General features: G+C 40.3%; 1 protein-coding gene across 1 annotated transcript in view; it reads right to left on the reverse strand.

Moving 5' to 3' along the window:
* The window catches only part of NWD2 (NACHT and WD repeat domain containing 2), a 52,496-nt gene extending 31,061 nt beyond the window's left edge, over positions 1-21,435 (reverse strand). Inside the window, exons 1-2 of the mRNA XM_056489779.1 lie at positions 21,057-21,435; positions 32-120 (exon numbers count right to left, since the gene is read on the reverse strand). Of these exons, the coding sequence (XP_056345754.1) occupies positions 32-120; positions 21,057-21,207 (240 nt within the window). The 5' untranslated portion in view covers positions 21,208-21,435. The remainder of the gene's footprint in view (positions 1-31; positions 121-21,056) is intronic.
* Between the last annotated feature and the right edge of the window lie 534 nt (positions 21,436-21,969).

The following is a 21,969-nucleotide window of genomic DNA, read 5'->3' on the forward strand; positions in this document are numbered from 1 at the left end:
GTAATGAAAGATTCAACACAACAAAACCTACCTGAAATTCCAGGCCATAGTTTTCTCTGCAGAATTCTCTCAGCTTAGGATACACATGTTCTCTTAGGGCCCTCCTTTCTGCTATTGTATCTGTGTTGTGGAAAAAGATGCTATTAACAATATTTATATAAACTCTTCTTTTAGTCAGAGATACAGATTTTTTCACTCAAAAGTGAACCCTTAACACACACAGAGCAGTAATGAAAATCAAGTTTTGAGATGTAATCCTGAAATTGTGTGCTGCACAAGCACATGGAAGTGTCAGCATGTGTAATAATACACATGAAATCACATAAATGTGTTTGCATGTGTCAAAATTATGCTTCATACACACTTTAATGTTGCAGTGTATTACAATCCAGTGGAGCTGAATTCACTGTGTAATTCAGCAGTCAGAATTTCTTTATTGTTTTGACTTCTATTTAGTTTCCAGAAAGCTAAACTTTACAAATAAGAGACACCTGGAAAAAAGAGATATACCAAAGATGAAAGAGATCTCAATACTTAGAAAGAAATCAATAACATGAGCTAACAACATTGTCTCAAATATATCACTTTCTTCACCATCTTAAAACCATTATTTATCATGCATAGCATTTTTATCTTTTGCCCAGGTGATTCCTCCTATAATACCAAATATTCAGTTCTGATATCATGTTATTATTACCCTGCAAAATGACACATTTTGATAGTGAAGTAGAATATGGCAATGACACCAAAATTATTAAGTTCAGTACATCCAAGTTAATCTAAACACATTTATATAAAACATACCACTTGCACATATGGTCAAATATGAAGTAAATTTGGTTAGTAGTGAAATTTTGTATAGATAATAAATTTTATTCTCTTTCACAAGACTACAATATGTGATGGATTTTGCTGTATTTTTGAGTTGAGACCATACAGAGATAGCACTGTTGCTAAGTTATTTCCAAAAATAGAACTTAACTGTTGTAAACCACTAGCTCTGAGTGCCATGTGATGAAAAATGAAGTGTTAATTAATGGATGCTGGAGAACATCTGCTGCAGGTAACACATTATCTGTGCAACTGCACTGAAACAAAACAATAGATTACAATTGATTTGACATTTCCCATATTTTTGCAAATAAGAGACATATATGCAAATCTAGCAATGCTTTAGAGCCACCATCAGAGCCACAGCTGATATACCTGAGTCAGATGTCTGTTCATATAATCATGGTCACAGATATATAATGCTTTTATCTAAAAAAAATCTAGGAAAGTGTGAAATAGAATTTAATTTATTACACCAACTAATAATATTCCTCTCAGTATTTCAGTGTATCTTGGAAAGATTACCCAAATGTGTGGCATAATTACCACTTATTTTCATGAACAGAAAGCAATCCAGAAACATCCAGAGAATTATTTCCCCTGAAATCTTCATCTGGGTAAAAAAAGTCTATACCGAAAGGCTCAAAAGTGCAGTCAGGTTTAATTAAATTTATCTGAATTACCACAGTTCTTCCTTTACAGACTTTTGATGTGGAGTCAGAGACACTTTCAGAAAGCATCCTCTCTAAGTGGAATAATGTTATACAATGTACTTATGCTTTAATGTTTTACAATATGCTATGCTAATGTGTTCTGACAGTGGTGCAAGAAGCATTAAAGTCCTTGCTACATCAGCAGCTTTCCATGTGACTGTCCATGCAAGGTGAGATCCTAACTCTGAAGTGTAGAGCTCATATACACCCAACCTGAACACTGTCAGTACACTGAGACCCTGCTCTGGGCTGCATTTGGATGAGTGCAGCCACAGCTTCTCTTGGGCAGTCATTTCTCTCCTCCCCCTGGCACCAAAGAGGCTGCACCAGGAGCACTGTGCCCAGCTCTGGGCATCCCAAATCAGGAGGATGGGGAGGAAGCTGGAGAGGCTGAGATAGAGGCCAAAAGCACATGGCTACACAGAGGGGTCTGGGCATCTTTAGTCCAGCAAAGTGTGAAAGAGGGAGCCAATACAGCCCACAATTAATGCATTTACAAAGAGGATGGAGCCAAGCTCTTCATGCCAGAGAGTACAACAAAGGCAACCAGAACATATTACATCTTGGAAGTTCAGGCTGGACACCAGGAGAAACTCCTCTGTCCTTGCAGCTCTTCAAGACTCAACTAGACAAGTTCATGCTTCTGCTGACAGCACTTGAGGAGAGAGGTTGGCCCAAGTGACCTGACCTGAGCACCCATTGCAACCTACAGCAATGCTCAGGAGAACTTGCAGGTTTGGCTTAGTTATCCAGGCTGCTTGTACACTGCCTGGGAAGGCTTGCTCTTGTCTGGGCTAGTGGGAGCAAAGCTGTAGAGTAAAACAGATGGTGCCAAGCACCCAATGCCCATGCCATATGTTTTTTCAGAGCATTTTGCTTTACACTGAGATCAACCCTCATAAACACTTGGAATGCATTTGGTGAGAACCTGGAGTTATCTTCCTGTTTTTTATCAAAAAGGAATCCATTTCATGCATACCAAGACCCCCTATGATGTGAGTCAAAGTGTACTAGATAGTGATGATCAAGAGATTCACTTCACTTACAGACATGGCTGAATACAGACACATCCTACAAATATTTAGGAATGGAGTGAAAAAACCAGCACTCTCAGCTCAGAGCTGCCTGTGTTAGTACATAAAAGGGATGGATGAGTTGCTCCCTCCTTAGGATCCACAGTCATTAATTTTCTGTCATACTTTAGTGTCTAAGTCATCCTTTCCTTGCAGAATGTAGTACACAGCTAACAAGGCTAATTAGTCAGAGGGTTGTATGATGCCAACACAGCAATATTATTTTGGCTCCAAAGAAATGGTGTTGCTGTACCTTGTGAAAAAAGCTAAATGTGCAATTTGCTTTATTTGAAATACTTCATTTTTTTACCTTCACAATAACTGAGACCCTAAGATCAACCAGTGATAGAAGATTATTTTCTTTGCCTTAACACAGGTTAATTTTGGCATGCAGGTTTATGAAAACACAGAGCATCATATCTTCATGATCAAGTAGAATAAACTCTGTTGAAAACCAACTTAATACTCAGTTACTGAGATAAACCAAAATTATTCTTACCTTTTTAAGTGAAAATCAATCATGATTATAGCTTGGTTCTTTAGGAAGCAACAATCCACAGTTTTGTTTGCAATTACTTAAGTGTGACAGCAGACAGAATGATCTTAATAGGGATATAAAATAGGTTAAGTTGCAGGAACAACAACAACAAAAAGGAAGTATTGGAAAAAAACCAGAATTTAAGAATAAACATAATTAAATGATAAATGGGAAATATTTTGCCTGAGGTTTACAATAGATAAAACCATGTTCTCTACTTTTTGTTTATGCCCATAGGATTTATACCACAGAACCCCTGTGGTTCTGGCTCCAGTTTTAGAACATGGTGCTGTGCCCTGCAGCTTAACATGTAGAGTCTTATTTAGAAAATGAAACAACACACTGCAGGAGTAGAGCTACTTTGTAATATCTTAAAAATGAAATAGATAAAACATTCCCTCAACTACAACTGTGGTCGGGGTAAGACCCTTGGCATATCCATTTGTGTTTTTATTCCTACCTCCATATCTAATGGAATGTGCTTATCTAATTGGAATTTGAGTCTGGTGCTTATATTAATTAATTTTAAGAATTCCTGTATTTGAAATAAGTGTTGAAACTTTAAGGAAACAGAAGTGTATCTAGTTAAGATGAACCCTGGTAATTAGTATGGATGGCAGATAAGCTGGTTTAATTAAATTTTATCTAACTTGATTTTAAGTGACAGCAAATCTGTGAAGCTGGCAATTCCCAACAAAATCACACAGGCAAATTCCACCTTCCAGGCTGCTGCTGCAGATGAACATATTAACTAAATTACATTCTTCTAGCAGCAAACATGAGACAGTAGTTGTGAGACGAGCTTTCTACGCCTCTTAATGTTAATTCTGATACTCAAAAATACAAATAGTTCACAATAAACTGTGGGAATGAAACTACAATCTGAAAAAACATAAGAGAAAACTTAAAAACCTCACCCAACCCTTAACTTGCCTCCAGCATTTAAACAAACACAAACCCACAAGACAGTGACTTGCTGAGTGCACATCTTCCATACAAGAGCCATCTCTGGCTGCCTCCTAAGCCATTCCTTAACCACACTGTCCTGCCCACCCTACACACTGAGGATGTCAGTGCACCCTCCTTCTCCTCCTGCTCCCCAGGGCAATCCTGAGGACTGAACTGAATTAGTCACATACCCATCTACATCCCTTCTCCTGTCCAATAAACACAACTGTTTGTGTGCAGTGTGATTTCTGAAGGCTTCTAGCTCAGTCAAATCACTGCCAGTTTTCATTAGAGAATGCTGAGGTGCAGCTTCTCAGCGTGAACTATTCCCATGCCAAAGCCTGACCTTCAAACACAAGCTGTTCTGCTATTAAAGTCACTTCTTTTATTTTCATAGAGCAAGTACATTTTTCACTCTAGTGTTAGTAAACAGATGATGTGTATTTACAAAGAGTTGCCAAACATTAATCTTTGGGATAAAATAAGTCATGGAACAATAAGTCTGTTGAAGAAAATTTCAAAATGTATATGCAAATGAACAGAAAGAATTAACATGGGCCTGATTGGAATTGCCCATTTCCAAGCATCAGTTATTCTGTCCTAAGGCCAAATAGTTTATATTTTTGCTGGTGCTGTACTGGCCTGAGTTCAGACACAGTGATGTGAGTGGCTGTTTTAATGTATGTGGGCTGCAGTCACACATTGACTACTCAGTCAAGGCTTGATGCAGCTGAACAAGGATTGCTCAGCTCCATTCTCCTACCATGTGTTGCAAGGGAGGTGCCAATGTGGGGACAGAGAATCCCACTCCACCACGCTCCAAGGAGCAGCACATTCGAGCTGACAATCTATTCATGGAAAAATAACCTGTGAGTAACCATACCCATGCATGATGCAAGCTAAGGCCCTCAAGCAGAGGAAAATCCTAGGCAGGGAGGGTGTTTGCCTTGCCACTCTTTCACTGACAGAGGAACATTGCAATACCCAGCTTGAAAGAGCCAGCAGGAAAATTGTTGACTGACATAACAAGTTGAGGCAGGCAGCTGAAGAACCAAGGCAGAAAAAAAGAAAAAAAAAAAAAAAAAAAAAGAAAAAAGCTGCTCTTGCAGCTGTTCAAGGCACCCAGAAATGAATGTCATATGGGGTCACAGAGCTGTCTACAGGTGTCATCTCCAGGCAGTCATCCAAGAAAGAGCAGCTCCTTGTACACGTGGAAGAAACAATTTCTGTATCACCTCCTCCATTCTTGGTGTTCTCGAGCTTTGCAGTGGGTCAGGACAGACACTGGCTGGGGGTTTCCACCTCATTCTTTCAGCCCATTTCTCTGCTGCCATAGTCTCCTGCCCAATTCACACCATTGCATTTATTAATACATAATGTTGGAGCCTCTTGTGCCACTATGGAAGCCTTGGATGAGCAGTGAACTTCTGATCTAGTCCCGAGGGCATGTCCACTAAGATACCCAGCTATTTGCTTTCCTTGAGCTACTAAATGCTTAGATTTGATAGAAGGGTAGAACAGATTCTTGCCACAGGATTTTTTTTTGTAATGGATTGCAATATTAAAAAACAGTGGGTATTTTATAACCGTTGTCTATTAACTGCAGTGAGAATTTCTGCACTTTAATTACTTAGCAGCAGTGCCAAGTAAGAAGTGGCTGCCAAGCCTCTTAATGCTAGCATGTTCTTGACTCATATGACTGTTCAACTGAATAATTCTTTTTATACCACCCTTTTCATTGATAATGCACAACAGATCCTGCATCACCCATGCTACTAAAAAATTCGAATACTAGGAGGCTACATGTCCCTAAATATTATGGAAAATTTGTCTCTGAAAATAATACCATAATAAGAAGTAATTTTCATTTCTAGAGCACTTTTCATCTCAGAGCATTTTGCAAGCAGTAAGTGGGTTCGAATCATGTAACAGGTAAAAGGGGAGAAAAAAATACTTGAGCTCCCTACTACCCTTCCCCTCCTAGAAAATGAACTCCATAGACACTGCTGTCATTAGTTTCTCTTGGAGTTTCTATGAGGAGAGAGTATTAGAATTGGCATTCAAAGCTTTGCAAGGTTAGGTAGCCCAGGAATGGGAACAGGTTGGTCTGGGTCAATTCTCCCAAATAACAATGCCAGCCTTGAGGTCTCTACTGGCTGTATGGAAGGCAAATAAGAAACTGGATACACTGAAGACCATTCACTAATTCAACTAAACTCCACAAATAAGTAACCATCCAAATAAATTCTGATTAGCAAAACACTCCAGCTTACTGTGATGTAACAGAGCTGTGTGTCCTCACTCCACCTGATGGATGGAGCTCTCTCATGAGATGTGCACAAAGTCCACGTGACTCAACCTTCTCAGTTCTTAAAAAAACATAAATACAAGACTGGACTAAGCATTTCAGCCCAAAGTAATTTCTGCTTGTCATGAAAGTCAGAAGAAATAATGAAAAATAACATTAAGATGGTAAGTAATTCTGAAATGTGTCTCTCAAGCGGGAAGAAATGACAGGATGTGATTACAAATTTGTGATCTACACCAGAACACTTAAACAAACACACTTCCAAAACAAAAGACCTAACTAGGCAAGATTCAAAATGCAGGGTGTAATTATAAGCCTGAAACTTCTAGTTGCAGCAATTACCTCTTCTTTTTAGCCCCAAATCAAACAATACCTGATTTAAAATGAAGCATGGTTTTCTCTGAAGTGTTCCATGTTGTCAGATCAGTAAGATGACAAATGTAAAAAAGCACATAAACAGTAGGTGAACATAGGCAACATACATTTTTAAAATTATGTATTTTAAATTTTTAAAAAAATTATAATGGTCAGATTTTACAGTGTCATTTTATAAAATACCCTGCATCTTGACTTCTAATACGCTTAACCAGTGCCACCTATTGGTTTAACACCCAAACAATTGAAAAAAAAAAAAAGGTGGCTAGTAAAATCAGAGAGGTCTTGACCCATGTTAAAATGAAGAATTTAGGGGAAACATCAGCATTAAACTGATATAAGAGAAGGGGAAATGTGGTTTCTATACCCAAATATCAAGATTCAAATTCTCATTATTCATGATTGCCTTCCCAATTTGAAACAAATGTTGGTTTCTGACAGTTCTATTTTGTGTGCAGCTTGCTTACATGAAACAAATTTGGAATTGGATCCAAAAGGTGGTGAAGTTAATAGAAAGACCTGCTAATCTCAGTAGATTTTAAATTAAGTTCTACATTTGGCATGTATTGAAAGCCTGTATATTTTGATACCTTACTGACTTCCAGAGTCTGCATGAAATCCCTCAATCCAAAATAAATCAAGCAGTAAACAGTACATACCCTTGTGTCACTCTAGTGGTGGTGATATGGATGAGGAGTCCAAAGCAGAATATTATCTCATAATGTGTCCTAATTAACTAACCTCACATTGCCCATTGGGAACACAGCACCCTCATACATAGATGTTCTTAAATAAAACAAGAAGAGTTAGATTGACCTGAAATCCTTTCCCAAGCCTGCATATTCTCCCTAGACTGCAGCTTGGGTGCATAGGTGTCCCTGTGTCCCCTGAGTGGGGTTTGTGGCAAACACAGAAATGCAAACACGTCTGCACACAAATGCCACAAACAGCAGGAACTGCAGGGGGAGAGCTCTCTGCACAAGTGGGAGAATTCCAAAAAATCTATTTCTTTCATTTAATAAGACAAGTTAGGAAAAGCTCCTGAAAACATGACAATTTGCAAGCCATTATTGTGGTACAATTAAATGATGCGACAGCAGAACTGAAGACACAACATACTAAGAAACACCAAAATTAAATCTGAAAATTTTCTCTGCAGAACATCAAAGGTTATGAAAAATAAGCACTGGAAAACAACAAAGCCTGTTAGGACAAGAATTTGCTACTATGATCAAAATTAATGTGAAAGGAAAACTTCTTGTGAAATCTGAAGGAGGAATTCGGAATGAGCTGTGGAAAAATGAATAACAGAGGACAGAAATAAGGGCCAATGCAGTAACAAAGTTATCAGCAAAAAATCCCATTGATTCATTGAGAGATATCAACTCACACTTCAAAAACTTACAGAATTTCCCAGAAAGCACAAAAAAGGCCTACAACACTGGAAAATGCCTTTACAATTAAGTTATGTGTATACTGCAGTAGCTTTGCTACTTTTTTTCTCACAGCCCTAGACCAAAGAAAAACCATCAGGCTGTGTTACTAAGGCACTTAAGGCAATGAGGCTGTGGCAGTCAATAAAGCAAAGGGATGTCACAGACATTCTTCCTCCTAACTGCAGGTTCAAGTGCTGGAAGAGAATGAAGTAGTATTTGTAGGCTTTGAGAAAGCATAAAGCAGAGCAGAGCCCTAAAACACCACAAGAAAGCCAGTCTCATAAAAGCACACACTTATTTCACAGTACAGTCTGGTACAGGACCATTAAATACACCTCATTCTGAAGAAATTCCAATAAACACTCCTATGTGACTTTGCATCTGGCAGTACTGCAAAACAGTGGAAGAGCTCTGCAAGAACTGTTGGCTCCTGAGTAAAGTTGCCCTTCCCTTATCTAAATTTTGTACTTTAGGTGCACAAGTCATGGAGTTCCAGTACAACATTCTTCCTTAAGTTTGGTGCAATACAGCCACAGTTTGGATCACTGCAAAGCTGGTGAGGTTGGTTGGGACAACTGGAAAACATGACTGATAAATGCAGCCTACTGTGTGGGCTTCAAGTGAAAGATATGAAGACTTTTATGCCAGAAGATGAAAAAGTCTCACTTTTGGGTGTGCAGAAGCACCCACATAAGAATAAGAGCTGCTTGCTATCAGTGCAGTAAGTTTGCATCAATATATAGTAGGAGTTTTCTTTGCAACAGATTTCTTTCCTTGATGCTAAATGGAGAGGATTAGTAACATCACTGAACAGTCACAATAGCTCATGGTTGTTGTAGAAACTGTTATCAAAGATGAATAAATGAAATGACAAGCCCAGCAAAGGAGAGCAGCTGCAAGAGGGCACTAAGCCCAGGATAATGGGACCACATGAGGGAGGGATGTCAGAAACTCAACCATGACTTGCCTGAAGAAGAGGATCTCAACTGATTTTAAAGGACTACTTCACTTACTGACAGACAATTTCAGCTAGGTATTACACCCACTTACAGGCCCTGTGGTGCAACAGTTTTTAAGTTGAGAATTCCAGGTAGGGTCTGCATTGAAACTCATTGAACATGGCCAAATAATTTACAAAGCTGGCTCGTTTTGATGGATTATGTAATGTCTGAGAGGCAAACAGTGATTGACATGTGAAGGAAGAGTGATTTATCAGACCTTGTTCTCCTTATCCTTCCAATTCCAATGATTCATCTAAGCATTATTTTTAGTGAAGATTATATAATCCAGTTGAAAGGGCCATTTTTAATAAATTCTAAAATGTACCTGTTTTTATCAGTCAATTATTCCTCTGATGCCTTGATTTTCCTAGCTATTGCTTTCTTGCTCTAGGTTTTATTAATTTCTTCTGCTTGCTAACCACATTTTGTTGATAAAATGTAAAGGTAATAGTAAATTTGAAGTTTAGCAATCTTGAAGAGTTAGTAATTGAAAAAGGACAACACATATTCTAGTCACCTGGAGAAGCAGATGTAGTTGAAACAAGGAAGGATAATTTCTTACAAATACCTTATACAAGTATGATATAGAAAATAATATTTAAAGAAAACTTCCAATTGTCATATGAATTTAATTAATCAATGACTGAACTACAGAATGTTTCCCAGATTAGCACTTTCAAATTACTTTAGCCATCCTCCCCAACTCTTTGCTCTTATTTTCCTGATAATAATCCCCAATGAGTTACAATTACCTTTAAGGGAGGATAAAGACCTTCTGTGATGCCATGGTCTCAATGGCAGTGTAGAAGCTGGCTGAAAGGGTGGACTTGACTTTATTTCCCTTTTTTGTACTGCCAAACACTATCAGTCTTTCTCAGTGCCTGCAAAGGTACTTGTCCCCTGGCCATATAATAGAGAAAAATTAAACTTTTATCTGCCACACTACACATGGTTAAAGTCAACTGAATCTATAACTGGAGATTTTGTCTGAAACTATTTTGAATTTACATAATGACTGTGAGGAGCTGACTGTGGCATTAACATTGGAACAATATACCAGCAATGGAATTGCTTAATAGAATTATATAATATTATACATGGTTGATTATAGAAAGTGTAAAATAGAACATTTTTAATTAAAACAGGTAGAGTGTAAAGAGATTATTTGCATTTTAATCTCTGTTTTCTAAAAAAAAGGGGAGGAATAAAATCTGGACTGTGTTTTCTACATGTCTCCTGTTCTCTTTTGAAAAGTATTCTTAACTCATTGACTGACATTAAAGAAATTGGACCAACAAATCACTAGATAAATAAGAGAAATCCTCTAAATGTGTCTCCTCCTTCCATTCATAAATAAACCACCAAAGCAAAAGCAGTAACATGAGCCATAACATCATAGACACTTCAGAAATGTCTCATTTCCAGAAAAGCTTCACCTGAAGTAAGCAGACCACTGCAGGACATACATCCATGATAAAATTATCCTTACAGGAGTTTATTGATTCATATTATCTATCTTTTCTATGGATGCTCAGATTGAGTTCCTGACATGGCAAAAGGATGATGAGGAAGAAACTGGATTTGAGAAATTTGTGAATTACATACACCAGTTTCTGAAAGTTGCTGAAACTCATTCTACACAAGGAGGTTTTCAAGAAATTTTTTACTTTTGATAATGTTATTGACTAATGAGCTTATTTTGTGTCTGTATGTTGCATGTAAGCATGACCACAGTGCTACTGAAGACACACCACTGCAGCATCCTGTACAGCCTGCTTTCCTGTGTATTTTCCTAACTGGTTTGGAGACAGCTCATGAAGAGTGAGATAACCTGTCAGGAATGGCACAGGTATGTTTGCTCCTGCTTGAGACAGGAGGACAGATCTGAAAGCCTCAAGAGGTCCCTTGCAGCCCCTGTAGTCTGTGATTTGCACAATAAAAAATAACAAATGAAATATCTGTCTAAGGTCCCCCGGGTCTCTGTTACAGCCACACACACCTGCTTTAGATGGCAAATCATGGAACTCAATGGCACTAACTTTGCCCATCACAGATGCCTTAGTTCTTTAAAATCCCATGTCAGAAATTACTTGCATTTCAAAGTAAATAATGATCCAAATTTTGCTAGTGTTTTGATGTACCAAATTAGGGATCACACAAACAGAAATGCTTCAATAACTAGTTTCAAGAGCACTGCATAATTCTTCATCACTTTTAAACACAATACAGTATATATATAGATAAAACAAGGCCATTATCAAATAATAATACTATGATTCTATAATTTTCCCAGTATTTTCTAGCAATCACTCATAAAAAGATCAACACCTACTGCTCACTGATATCTGAGCTATCAGAAATATTACAGAGTGAAAAATAGTAATTTTCTTCAGAACTTACTACTTTGTCTTGCCAGAACAGTACAGGCTGTGAATCTACCCACCAGGACTATTATCAAGGAAGAAAATATTTTTCTTTTGATCTCCTTTTCTAGAATTTGTGGGGCCTTTATTACACAGTAGTAGGTATGGAAACATAAAAATATTGACTCCAGAATTTCAAGAAAATCACTTATATAGTGGCCATAAAAGATTTATGTTTAATTATGACAGTAAAGCAAGATCCTCTAGATGTGTCATGTTGGCATATTTAAGTGCAAAAATTCTTGCTAATAAGGTAAACCTTAGATTAGAGTCCTGCATAACACCCCTTTGGATCAGACTCCACACCTTATTCTCCTTAGAATGCTGAATGCTGTAATTTCCTTATTTATTTCTTATTATGGCTCCATTTTAATAACTCTGTAGGAGTAAGGACATTCTGATAATTAGGTCTTCACAGTTAACCTCTTTTTCTATATACAGATAGACAAAAATGGTTTTGGATAAAGTTACTCTTTTAGGGAGATCTGCTTCTAGGTACTCTTTCTTCACAGATATTATCATGTTTGTTTTTTGAGATCTCTTCTTTGGGTGAATACATATGGTCTTGTTCATAAAAAATTCCCAATAAAGTTAGCAGGACTAGGTATTTTACTGGGCAATAATCCATCTCAAGATTTGGAAAGGCTGCTACCTTTTCCAAAGTACCAAGACTACTGACTAATTAGTAAAGCAACTGGACAAATTCATGGAAGCAAAGGGCCTCACAGGTTATTAAGCACAAAGACATGATCTTCATCACTTTGTCCCTGTTGTGATTTATTATTCTTTCATCATACATCTGAAATTGCCAGGGTCAGAGAGGAGTATTGGGCTCCTTTGGTCTAACTCACTAAGCCTGATCTTACTGCATTTGCTTTTCAATTATCTTGTATGGAACAGCTGATTTGCATAACTCTGCAAGCATGGATAACTTCTCTTATCTAAAAGTATTTAACCCACATGGTTATTCATTGGTTCTCAATCATTTAAAAGTAATCTTAATCTAGTATTTTAAATTTAACTTAATTTTAAACTCTGAAACTAAAGGTGTCCAGATAGGGCTCTTAGTCATTAATTCTCCTTTCATCTTAATATTTTGTAAAACATTAGTTAGAGACTAAATAAGAATTTCACAAGTAACATTGCTAGGTATCATACATATACTATAATTATCTCAACTATCTTCTCTTTCAGTATGGAGATTCATAAAGCTTAGATGAGACTATGAAGGTATTCCATTGCTAGCAGGGTGAAATGGGCTCTATTAATAAATATTTTCAAGGGTTTAATCATAACACAGAGGAGTGTTACTTTACTGAAGACTGCAGCTCTGTCACCCCAGGAAATGCTAGGAGCAGACTGAACAGGAGTATTTGACAGGCTCTGAGAGTTTGAAATCTGGCATGTTCAGCTATCTCATCAGTCCCCATGACTGATACACACAACCCCATGACTCTGGAATAAGTTCAGTGTGGAGGTCCTGCCATTTGCTAGTCTTTCCAGCTTCTGGCAGGAAGTGTATTTGGAGCACTCTGATAAATCTAGTCTCTGAAGGTGACTTTTTTCCTCTAGATGCATATTCTGCACAAGAATGGCTGTAGCTGCTCAGGCCCAAGGTCTGTCCAGCACAGTCCCATCTCCAACAGAGGGTAGTAATAGGTGGTGGTAGAGGGAGTTTAACACCAGGTCAAAGATAGATGGAGCCATTTAATTATGGTGGTGATGAGGTGGCTTACAAAAGTTGCATTTGGTACATGTCACCCTTACCCAGCACAGCAGCAGGTACATGGGTACACTGCACTCTTTTGGGCTCTCTTACTATTTACTCAGCTGCACTGCTTGTTTCCAGCTACCTGTGATGTAGCCCTACTCCCCTTTTGACTACAGATTTTGTAAGTAAAAACTTACCTCTGATACAAACCCTATATTAATAACAGTAGTGTCAGGCCTTATTTTAGAGGAGCACTGACATGAGCATGATTAAACTGTGTTCTCTAATTCTATTATTATTCTTCTTAAATTAAAATTCCAGAAAAGGGATAAAGCAGTTTTCTTGAAAAGTACTGCCTCTATTAAAATCTGCCAGATTTCTTTGTAATCCATGCACATGACTATTTATGATACTATATTTATATCTACCACCTTCAATATATTAAAACCTTAAATTACTGTAGGTAGATACCACTAATGTATTATAACTGCAGCCTGAAAGGATTTCACATCCCAAAATACTTTCAGCTGCTAGATCCAAAGAAATTTCATTTGTTTTAGATGAAAAAAATGCCTTTTGTGCACTGCCCTCATATCTTGAATTAGATGTTTAGTAACTCCTTGAAGTTTTCTTTAAGTGACATATGTTTTAAAATTCTCCACACAAAACTTCAAGTCTAATTAGGATTTCCTCTTGCGTGTTCACAAATCTGTGGACACATGCCCACACAGTCATGTATGCAAGTTTCTTAAGAGGAATTATTTTGCTGCATAAGCTTAGAGGTAGGATGCCAAGCTATGCAGTTATGTACCTTTTGTACTACACTGCTCTTATGTGATTACACAAATCCCACCATACAATACACGTGGCCTCCTTGAAACACAGCCTTGGAAATCCTCTTCAGCTGGCTTCAGCAGACTGCTGCTCAGCTGAGAGGTCATGCCACTGCCCTTCAGCAGGCAGAAAACAAGGCACTGGGATGCTGCCTGCTTGGTGCTGTCCCTCATTTAAAGCTCTCATACCTTGCTGAGGGAGCAATTCACAATAAGGATCCAATTCAACACCACTGCTGTTCATCACCTAATACATTATTTGAGAAATTAATATCACATGGAATTTGCACACTTGTTTCATTGTCCCTCACTGTACTTAGAAACTGTGTCAAGGGTCCAGAAGCTCCCCTTCATCACTCAGAGAAAGCCACTCCCCCAAGAACGAGGCACAGTCTAGCATCTGAAGAAATAAAGCAATATTTGCCAAGTTAGGAAGAAAAATAATAAATTGCAGGTTCTGCTTTGTTTTAATATTATTTCTTCAACACTATGAAAAAGCAATCACACTCCTCTGTAAAGCTTTTACTTTTACAATAGCATTCAACAAAATCTAGCACTGCTAGAAATACAACCTTGAGTGGTACCCTTCAAACATACCCAGTTCTCACAAGAGAACTGAGCACTACCAGCAAGTTTGAATATAGTCTATGACAGTGTGACTTGAGTGTCACACATCCATTTATACCATCCTACACAGCTTAGAGTATTTCATATAATTTATGTATATGTGTGCATACGTGTGTACAGACAACTACTACAGAAAATTACAATTTTAATATTTTGAATATTAAAAATAACGGACGTGTGGTAAAAAGTTTAAGTAGATAGTGTAAATACCTAATCCATTTGAAGCTGATAACTCCAGGTGTTGCTACCAGGAAGATGACTGAGTTTCAGGTAATTTTTCTTCTAAATATCAAGAAGAAGCCACAAACCCAAATTACATATCTTGCTCTTTTATTAAAATACCCCTACCCAATACCTCTTGATGATAGTATTGTTGCCAAATTCACATCCTATCTTTTGAGTACATGAATGAAAATTTTGTGGAAAATGAAACTAAAGTTATCAGTGTTGCCATTTGCCTATTTGGAACATTTAGAGCAAATCCTTAGCCCAGTTCACAGGCTACATAAGCAGATAACCCACATGAAGAACAGGAGGACACGAAGAGCAGTTCTTTTTATACAGATTGTCAGATTTCTACAGGTTTTTGAGTTTATCTGCATTACAGAATAACAGGAACAAAGGCTTGAGGATCTACTTAGCAAAAAAACATCTTGTACTGGTTGTTTTTGCCTTGCAAAAATGTTAAAGCCTACATAAGACTTGGTCATACAATCTCAAGGAAAGTCAGATCTTGCTTTTTTGCTCAACCCCACCAACAGTGGAGTTGTTTCATAGCACAAGAGAAGAGAGAAAATTATACATAGAAGCAGAAGTACTGAAAATGGCAGATTTCTTTCCAACTTAACAAACTGTCGGTATCTCTAACCTCTGGATCTCCTGAAATAAGACATATTTCAAATCAAGGTTCACACCAAAACTGGGTACTTGAATGATTTTTCTCCCCCAGACTCTGAGATACTTTATCTCTAAAACTACTGAACTCCTCTTTTTTTTTTTTAATTTTTTTTTTTCCCCAAGTGGTAGCTTGGTTTTTGACTCTTAAACACTACAAGTGATGTGCGTCACACAAAACCATAAATAGGTACAAAATTAGGTAACCAGAACTAACACTTAGCACAAAAAAAGTCCTGGAGTTATTTGTCTCCACATCTCCGCAACACCTCCTTTGCAATTTCATACACTTGAACATCTGTGGTTTTCTTTAGCTAAGGAATAAATTCCACTCAGATTATATAAAATTGTCTTTATAAAAAGATCTTCATATAACATATCCAAGTAGGGACACAATATGGTATTTTGGGACTGGTCAGAATGGACCATCATTAAGTAAGCATTGCTCTGGCTTTTGAGAATCTTTCCATTTTAACATTTCCTCAATTATATTTTCCTTAAGGAAAACAATATTTCAGGTATAAATAGTATAGTAGACCTCAAACATGCTAAGAATGCCAGATTATGCCTTTCTCTTATCACATATGGCAATAACTTTGTAATTAAAGCAATCATAATTCTTCATCTGTTTCATCTTCCATTATGTTCTAAACTACAATTTCACATTACTTTTTTTCTTTCATGTGTACATCAACATAGATAAAAACACATGTAACTCCTGCAAAGCAGCCTACAACAACAGGTCCAGATGAAAGCATTGGTAAGACCTGTTTCTGCAGTCATTATTTAATTCTTCTCTAGTCAGCAGAACTAACTGCTGGTGGCAATTTTGCTTTATGTATGATGAGAATATAAGTAAATTTGGCATTAATCACACTTCACTAGAATTGATTGTTTTTCAAATTAATACAATATTCTGGATGATGCATGCCCATGGAAATAAACTAAGATGAAAAACTGAGTAATAAATCAAGAAAACTCAAAGTTATTCAATAGTATAAGACAAGGAAGCCTCACTCTGGCAATCCATGGAGAAGCTGGTGAAGTTCCAGCTGTACAGGTTGGTTTTATAATTGCTTGTACAACATAATCATTAAAGTGGTGGTAGTATCAGTAGTACCTTCTAATAGAATAAGATCTTCATTTCATATTTCTGCATGTCTACATAGGACTTCATACTTAAGATTGTTAATCATGGCAAAACAAGTAGTTGGTTGAATGGTTTTAAAAAATGGGTACTGGAGGCACAGAAACCATGAGGAATTAAACAGGGCTGTTAAAACAAAGCTTGTTCATGATCTCATCAAAGTTGTTTGTATAACAGAGGGTATTAATAAAAAAATGGCTAAAACTATGAACTGTCAAAATCCAGTAACAGCAATCCAGTGCTGGAACTTAGGAGATATGTAAGGGTGTTTCTCAGAGGAGAGTGCAGTGTGTAGCTGAAAGAGTGGCTGGGAAAGGGATCATCCTTGCTGTGTGAAGTGCTAGGTGCAGCCCTGGTTACACTTTGAGATAAGGCTGGCTAACACCGCCTGTTTCAGGACGCACTCATGTTCTATATAAAGGTATTATCCTGTCTGCAGTGGAACCACCTGTGTGTAGGATTTGGCTTTATACACATCCCTTGTCAGTGCATTCATTTGTTTCTACTGATTACTAAGGCACCTTCACAACAAAACTCCAAGAGCTCAGAGTAAAAAAAGTGGATATGTCTTAACAAATAGAAGCAATAAGACTTCAAGTCAAACTAGCAAAGGGCTGATTTCCAAACTTTCAGAAGAACCAAAAGGATTTAAAACATTCAGAGTTTTGACTGCTTGTTCCAATTCACTGGATTTCATTTTCAAGACAAATTTCTAACTCCATTTTAGGTACACCAGTTTCAATGAGAGCTTCCTTGCACCACCACATAGCTTCTTGAAACAGCCAACTTTGCAACTCAGATAATTTTCTGTTTGAAGTAGTGCCAAGAATCATTGGACTGCTTGGAACCTACACAGGGCTGATATCACAGTTCCATGTAAAGGAACCATAAGGGAGTTTATACCTGTTGTTTTTCACATGAACTGTATGTTAATGGCAGGCATCTACACAGGCACTACTGAGTAGCAGAGAAACTGTCATTAATTGACTTGCTGTTGACAGTTCACAGATTTCTACAGGAAACAGTAAAGCACTTATTACAATCATCAGGCAAATATGACTTATTTTTCATATCACTTTAAAGTAATGAAAATATATTGAGAAAACCAAAACCAATAAAAATCTTCAACCAAAATGCCCATTTAAATGCATATTCAAAATATTGCTGACTGCTTATATCTATGGAAATGTGAAAACATATTTATTTGTATTCAAATAATAGAGCAACTTCCATGTTTCTAAAGATCCAGTCATTTTCAGTGACATGAAGATGGATTAATTGATATCAACAACTTGAGGAAGACAATACTGCTAACTACTAGGGGAAAATACAGTTTCATTAATCTACAAAATTTCCTCTAGAAAACAAGACTTCAAAGTGAAGCAATCTTGCTCCTACTACCCATGCTCATTGTCTCCACTCGTTCTTTTTAGAGATTTCTAGTTAAGAAATTTTTCAAATAAGCACTTTCCTAGTTGCATAATAAAACCATAATGTATTTCAGTCATGCCAAAGTATGTTTATAAAGAACAGACCAAACACTGATTACCAGAATTCTCCCCTACACACTAAATATAAGTCAAGAAAACTTCTTTTAGGTTTGTACACTTTCAGTGGTAGATAAATTTTTCTTGTTACTGCCAGCAGGATTAATCCCTACACTTCTCTGACACCACAGCTCAAGTCTACCTCTGTGAGTCTGGGAGCTCACTGCCCTTTTCAGGAATGCTCTGCAGCAAGAAGAATGGGTATAAACTGTGGTGATATGCTGAAAATTAACAGGAGAGGCCTTAGTCATGCTAATATAAATTGTAGTTGAATGTGTTAAAAGGTTAATTCTTTTCATCCAGAATTTTTGCACCGTGAAAAACTTCAAGAGTTTTACCAACAATAGTTCTATTTCAAAGTACTTTACTAAATGTTTAAACCTCATCATAGGCCAATTTCTTGTTTATCCACGTTTCCTTTTTCAAAAGTCACATTCAGTCATTAATACTTCAATAACAGTGCTATCACTAATAGCAATGGTTGTTCCTTGTCATTAGAATCCTTAAGTGTTCATAAACAAAACCTGTAACCACTCTGAAATTTTGTTCCTCTACTATGATTTTTGGAAGAAGCAATATTACAGATAAAATATTTGGCACGAGGAGTGTTAATCATTATGACCATGTGAGACTACAAGAAAGAGAATGTAAACAATCCTAAAATGTTTGAATTGCTTTCTTTCAGTGTTGGGATTCTTTTAAAATTGATATTTTCAAATTACAATTCTGGGGTAAAATCCTTGAAATTGATATATATGGCTTTAAATCTCAACTTTTAGAATTAGTTTAGTGGGTTTTCTGTTTTAGCAAATATCTAGCTAACATACCAAGCTACCCTAAATGCCAATCACATCCCATGCAGAGGCATCAGCAGCTTCCCAGTTAAGGCAATGCTGGCAGAAATCCATTTCTAATGAGTAATGTATCTTCTAAAACTCCACAGTAATTTTCTTTCAGAGCCAAATAGATTTTTTACCCAGTTATCACTATTTTTATATCTCTCTGCTTAGATTGCAGCAATAAACTGCAAACATCTTCATGCCCTCCTTAAAGAATATAATCTTTTTAAACAAACAGGGATGTTGAATATGAGAGCTGAGAGTTTCCTTGTGTCGAAAGCGAGTAAGAAGTGCTGGAGGTGTGGGAATTCTTCAAAGCAGTACTATGCCCAGTTTTTTTTTGCTTGTGAGCACTATTTCTCATACTCCCGTAAGTATTCGTGCCAAGACAATTTTCACTTCAAAGTTCAAACTATTTTGTCGTTTCAGGCATGATTTTCAGATCTCTGATGTTTTCATAAAAGGTGACAGTATTGTTGAATTAGAAGTGTTGGGGGAAGGTGGTGGGTGGTGGTGTGAAAGATAATTGTGAATACAGCGGGCTCATTTTTTTACAGACAAGTAACGTCATAAGTGTGAATGCTTAATTTATTATTTCCGTGCTTCAAGTGGGAATATGCTTCAGCAACTCCTATCTTACAAGTGGGAATGACACCTCCTGAATGTATGCAAATTCCTCGAATCAAAGGGTAATTTTAAAAATAGGCTTTAAACAGCAGGATGCCTAATTAATTCAGATACTGGGTATACGACCCCGACTTTATTTAGCTAAAACCGCAGGTTTCAAGGCAGGCTTCCTTGGAATCAGAGTATAGCCGGGATCAAAGGATCACCTTAGCTGTAGTCTCAGCCAGCTTTCATTGTGCTGTAAAACCTATCGGAAACTTATTAACCAGACCCCCAGGAGAGCTCTACAAACATGCCTCCCGTGAAAAGCCTCCCCTTCGCTAGAATGCAGCCCGTTTCCGTAACTCCTGACCCCCGTGTGCCCTCCAGATGCCCGACAGCGCAAAAACGACAGGATGCCCCGCGCCCCGCTGCCTTTCAGGCGTGTCATTTACGGACATAAAACTTAAGGAGCGGAGTACACCTGTGCCTGCGAGCCCGTACACCCACACCTGGCAAAGCCCGCCCCACAACCCGGTGGTCGCCTCGCCCTGCGCCGCGCACCGGCCCGGCGGGCGGACGGAGGGGCCGCGGCCGTGCGCTGGGAGAGGGGCAGGAGCCGGTGTGGGGCACGGCGCGGCCCCGAGCGGGCTGCCGGGGAGCAAGGCGGCGGAGCGCGGCCGGGGAGCGGCGGAGCGCGGTGCCCGGGGAGCGGGGAGGGCCGGAGCGCGGTGCCAGGGGAGCGCAGTGCCCGGGAGCGGCGGAGCGCGGTGCCCGGGGAGCGGGGAGGGCCGGAGCGCAGTGCCCGGGAGCGGCGGAGCGCAGTGCCCGGGAGCGGCGGAGCGCGGTGCCAGGGGAGCGCGGTGCCCGGGAGCGGCGGAGCGCGGTGCCCGGGAGCGGCGGAGCGCAGTGCCCGGGAGCGGCGGAGCGCGGTGCCAGGGGAGCGCGGTGCCCGGGAGCGGCGGAGCGCGGTGCCAGGGGAGGGTCGAAGCGCGGTGCCAGGGGAGCGGCGGAGCGCGGTGCCAGGGGAGCGGCGGAGCGCGGTGCCAGGGGAGCGGCGGAGCGCAGTGCCCGGGAGCGGCGGAGCGCGGTGCCCGGGAGCGGCGGAGCGCGGTGCCAGGGGAGCGGCGGAGCGCGGTGCCCGGGAGCGACGGGCGCTGCGGGCGGCAGGGGGAGCTGCGGGGCGGGCGCGGCAGCCGCGGTTACCTTCGGGGTTGGCGCTGATGAAGACGCGGACGCTCCTGCCGCTCGGCACCAGGTGGGACGGCAGCGCAGAGAGGTTCCCGGAGAACGCCGCCCGCCGCAGCGCCGCGTCCCGCGGGCAGGGCAGCCTGCCGCCCGCCCCGGCCGGCCACATCCCGCAGGGCGAGCCGCCGGCTCACTGCAGCCCCCGGAGCGCCGCGCCGCCGCCAGCAGCTCTCGCCGCCGGCTGAAGGGCAGCGGCCATGCGGACCCTGGGGCTGCCCGGGGCCGCCGGCTGTCCCCGCGGCGGCGGTGCGGCCGGAGCCGGGGGAGCGAGGGGACGACGCGCCGACCGCCCCCCGCGCCGCTCCCTTGCGGGGCCGGCGGCCGGGAGGGCGCGGGCAGAAAAGTTTGCGGCGGAGCGGTGCCGGGTGCGGCGGCACCCCGCGGCGGCAGCCGGAGCCCAGGCCGCCCCGCCGGCCGCGGCCACCGCGGGAGGCTGAGCCCGGAGCGCGGCCGGCCGGCGAGTCGCTCCGGTTCGCCCTCCTCCAGCGAGCGTTTGCGGTGTCCAAAGCGGGGACGCCTCCGCTGAGGCTGACGGCGCCTTCGCTCCTCCGAGTGTGTCACAGCCCCGGGATCGGATTTTTATAGGAAGACCGCTGCCGGCGCATCCTCTAGGCTCGGAAGAGTTCAGAGCCCTTCTTGTGTTGTGTTCCGTAATCTCCTGCACAGGAGTCCCACCTGCTCAGATACAAAAGAGAGATGCTCTTGCTGCTTTTTTTCTTTCCTTTGTTTTTAATCAGTTATTTATTTATCGGAATAAATGAAAAGCTGCGGTTTGAAGAATGAAAGAGACAGGAAGCAGCGAGGCGCGCCGCCGGCGGGATGCGGTCCCTTTGCAGCAGTCAGTGGCGGGGCATCCCGTTGGGCAGCGCCG

This window comes from Oenanthe melanoleuca, chromosome 4 (genome assembly GCF_029582105.1).
Source record: "Oenanthe melanoleuca isolate GR-GAL-2019-014 chromosome 4, OMel1.0, whole genome shotgun sequence".
In the NCBI taxonomy this organism is placed as follows: Eukaryota; Metazoa; Chordata; class Aves; order Passeriformes; family Muscicapidae; genus Oenanthe; species Oenanthe melanoleuca.